General features: G+C 42.9%; 1 protein-coding gene across 1 annotated transcript; it reads left to right on the plus strand.

Moving 5' to 3' along the window:
• Positions 1 to 483: 483 nt before the first annotated feature.
• LOC134278630 (uncharacterized) lies at positions 484 to 2613 on the plus strand. Its single transcript, XM_062760928.1, has one exon. It carries the CDS (start codon positions 484 to 486, stop codon positions 2611 to 2613), a length of 2130 nt encoding a protein of 709 aa, XP_062616912.1.
• The last annotated feature ends 1412 nt before the right edge of the window (positions 2614 to 4025 follow it).

Here is a 4025-nt window from a genome sequence, read left to right on the forward strand (position 1 = left end):
CATCGGTGCTACGTACAACTGAAGCCCAAGAAGGAGAAGAAGGGAAAAGGCACCTTAGAGTTTACCATTTATTTCGATTTTGAATGCACTCAGGAATCGGGCATTCACGTTCCTAATCTGTGTGTGGCACATCGCGTCTGTCAACATTGCGATGACTTACCCATAGACCGACCTTGTCCTCATTGTCATCACATGGGGCCCCGTTAGCACCTATTTCAAGGCCCAGACACCTTAAAGAAGTTCATGGACTGGTTATTTCAACCCACTAGAGGTACTAAGAATTCCACTTTAGTACAGGACGGGGCCATCGTCATCGCCCATAACTTCAAAGGATACGACGGACAATTCATTTTGAATTACATAGTGCATTCTTCTCCCCTGAAACCTAACGTGATCATGAACGGGAGTAAGATCTTGTCCATGGAAATATATGGACTCAAATTCATCGACTCGTATAGTTTCTTAACCTTTCCTTTGGCCAAGATGCCCTCCGCTTTCGAATTGAACGAATTGAAGAAAGGTTATTTCCCTCACTTTTTTAATACGGAACAGAACCAGAATTACGTGGGACCTTATCCACCGGCAGCTTTCTACAAACCGGACGAAATGTCTACCAGTGGACGAAAAGCTTTTTACGAATGGTACGACCAACAGAGGGGAAAAGTGTTTGATTTCCAGAAAGAGTTTGTAGGGTATTGTATCTCGGACGTCGACATTTTACACCAATGCTGTGCACGGTTTAGAAGCACCCTCAAGAAGTTGGTCAACGTGGACCCTTTCCAGAAATCCATCACGTTTGTCAGTGCTGCTAATTTAGCCTACCGTCGAAATTTCATGCGTAAAGACACCATTGCCATCATTCCGAACCTCGGGTATGAACCGGCACGACAATATTCGGCCAAAGCCTGTCGGTGGCTCACCTGGATGAGTCATCAGAGTGGATGTCACATACGACATGCCAGAAACGGAGGCGAAGTCCAGATCGGAAATTATACCGTCGACGGATACCAGGAAGCGACTCGTACCGTCTACGAATTTTACGGGTGTTATTGGCACGGATGCCCCACTTGCTATCCCAGTTTACAGACGGAAACTCATCCTCACCGGACCCAATTTACTTACCAACAATTACACGAGAAAACTCTCAGAAGGACTGCGGATTTAGAGGACATGGGGTACAACGTGTGTAGTATCTGGGAGCACGATTTCGATCAACAAGTGCAACAAGATGAGAGTTTACAGCAATTTGTACGAGATCTGGACATTCCCGATCCTTTGAAACCTCGAGAAGCCCTGTACGGAGGCCGGACCAATGCCACTAAATTATATTGTGAAGAAGGGGACATGAGATACGTGGACGTGTGTTCCTTATACCCTTACGTGTTGAAACACAGACCCTTTCCCCTAGGGCATCCCGAGATCATCACAGACGACTTCCAGGACGTGAGAAGTTATTTCGGTCTCATTCACTGTCGGGTCTTACCACCCCGAGGCCTCTTTCACCCCGTATTACCTTATCGGACGGGAGGTAAGTTATTATTTCCCTTATGTCGCACGTGTGCCCAACAACAAGACTCTACTTCTCAACACCCATGTCAACACACCGACCGGGAACGTAGTCTCACGGGTACTTGGGTGACGAGCGAATTACATAAAGCCCTGGACATGGGGTATACCTTAGAGCGAATTTACGAAGTGTGGCATTTTAAAGAAAGCAGTCAAGACTTATTTAAAGAGTACATCAATACCTTCCTCAAGATCAAACAGGAAGCGTCCGGATTTCCCCCCGACTGTAAGACCTCAGAACAAGAACAAGATTACATTCGACAAATCTTCGACAAAGAAGGATTCATGATGGATAGGATCAGTATCGAGAAGAATCCAGTGAGAAGAACCATTGCTAAACTCTTTTTAAATTGTCTGTGGGGAAAATTTGCTCAACGATTGTTATTACCCAAAGTCAGATACTTGGACGAAGTAGAGGAATTACATCAACTCTTACAAAATTCGACTCTCAACATCAAAGGTGTGCGACTCTTAGTCAATAAAGAAGATTCCAATGAAGACAAGATTCTAGTGAATTTTCAAGACAAACAGGAATTCGTCGAAGAATGTCCCTTTGGAAACGTGATCCTGGCTTGTTTTACCACCGCCTATGCCCGCTTACATCTCTACGAGACTTTACAACCTTTAGAAGAACGGGGCCTTTATTTCGATACGGACAGTATCATTTACCAACATAGGGAAGGAGCTTTTAATCCTACCTTGGGTCATAGTTTAGGAGAATGGACCGACGAATTAGACGGGGATCACATCACCAAATTCATGTCGGCAGGTCCTAAAAATTATGGTTTCCGGACGGACAAAGGAACCGAGACCCTTAAATGCAAAGGGATCACTCTCAACCATCGAACCTCTCAGTTGGTGTGCCCAGACACTTTAGAAAAAATGCTCAAGGGAGAAATAGAGGAAGTAAAAGTCCCTTATGACAACAAAATCCAGAGGACCCGTGATCATGAACTCGTGAACAAACCTTCAGAGAAAACGTATAGAATTGTATATGATAAAAGACAAATTGTAGAGAATTATAACACTTTACCTTATGGTTATTAATATGTTGATATGTTTGTTTGTTTGTTTGTTATTACAAATAAAAAAATTGAATTGTTTTTATATGTGTTGTTTCTTCTTCTCTATAAAAAAGATATTCTTATTTTCAAAAAATGAAAAAGATTTCTGTGTTCACTATAAATAAGACCCTGAACCCAACTTTTCTTTCATTCATCAACATGTATTCCGAGGAGACACCCCTCCCTTCTTTTCAATTGAAACACGAATTTACCATGGTAGTTGCTGGACCCTCGAAATCGGGCAAAACAGAATTCGTCAAGTCATTAGTGAACAATCTAGACTGGATCACTCCCAGGCCCGAAAAGATCGTCTGGTGTTATCGGGAATGGCAACCCGCTTACACTTCTTTAAAAGAGAAAGTATCTTTCATCCGAAATATTCCAGAAGACGACGAGAAATTAGTAGCCAATTTGAGTGTGCCCCATTTACTCATTTTTGACGACATGATGGGAGGAAAAGCCATCGAATCGATTGTGGATTGGTTTACCCGTAAAGCCCATCATCGGAATACCAGTGTGATTTACATCACTCAGAATTTATTTGATCGAGCTGCCTCTCATCGCACCATTAGTTTGAATGCTCATTATTTAGTCTTATTCAAAAATCCCAGAGACAAATCTCAGATCAGTGTATTGAGTCGTCAGCTAGCTTTGCCTCATTTGATGTCTGCTTATCAAGAAGCCACCCAGGTACCTCACGGCTATCTTCTCGTGGATTTGAGTCCCCAGACCCCAGACGAATACCGATTAAGAAGTCGAATGTTTGAATTGTTGACTATACACATGCCTCAAGAGTATAAATAAAAGTGTTTCCCACTCTTCTGAGTCATTATTCATTTCACTCTCATCATGGCTCCATCAGCCAAGAGTAAATTAGTGAGAACCTTACGACGTTTACAGCGGGAACGAGATCCCACCAAACGAGCCCATTTAATCGAATTAGGGCGTAAAGCCTTATTGAATTGGTTTGCCATGGGAGCTCGCAATTTAATGAAAGGGGTCTTACCTATCAATAAACTGACCCAAAAGTTTATCGATCGTCATCGTCAAGATTTAAAGATCATTGCCGATCAATCGGCTAGTGACGAAGATAGGAAAACAGCTATTTTAAAACGCGGAGGAGCTGGATTTCTAGGTGGAGTCATCATTCGTCATTTATTCAAATGGAATAGTCCTAAAAAACGACGGGTTCGTCGTTTAAAGAGTGTAGTGGTAAGAGTCGATAATAAGAAACAAAGAGTGTTTCCAGATTGGATGGTCCGTGTCGGAGGAGCAGCTCAAAAGAGTAGAAAAAAGAAGAAGCCAAAAGCCCCACCCAAGAAGAGAAAAGCCCCTCCTAAGAAGAAAACAGCCCCACCCAAGAAGAAAGTAGCTCCCAAGAAGAAAACAACAGCG

The sequence above is a fragment of the Saccostrea cucullata genome, unplaced genomic scaffold (genome assembly GCF_032062105.1).
Source record: "Saccostrea cucullata isolate Sc308-1 unplaced genomic scaffold, CSIRO_AGI_Scuc_v1 ctg5946, whole genome shotgun sequence".
Classification (NCBI taxonomy): Eukaryota; Metazoa; Mollusca; class Bivalvia; order Ostreida; family Ostreidae; genus Saccostrea; species Saccostrea cuccullata.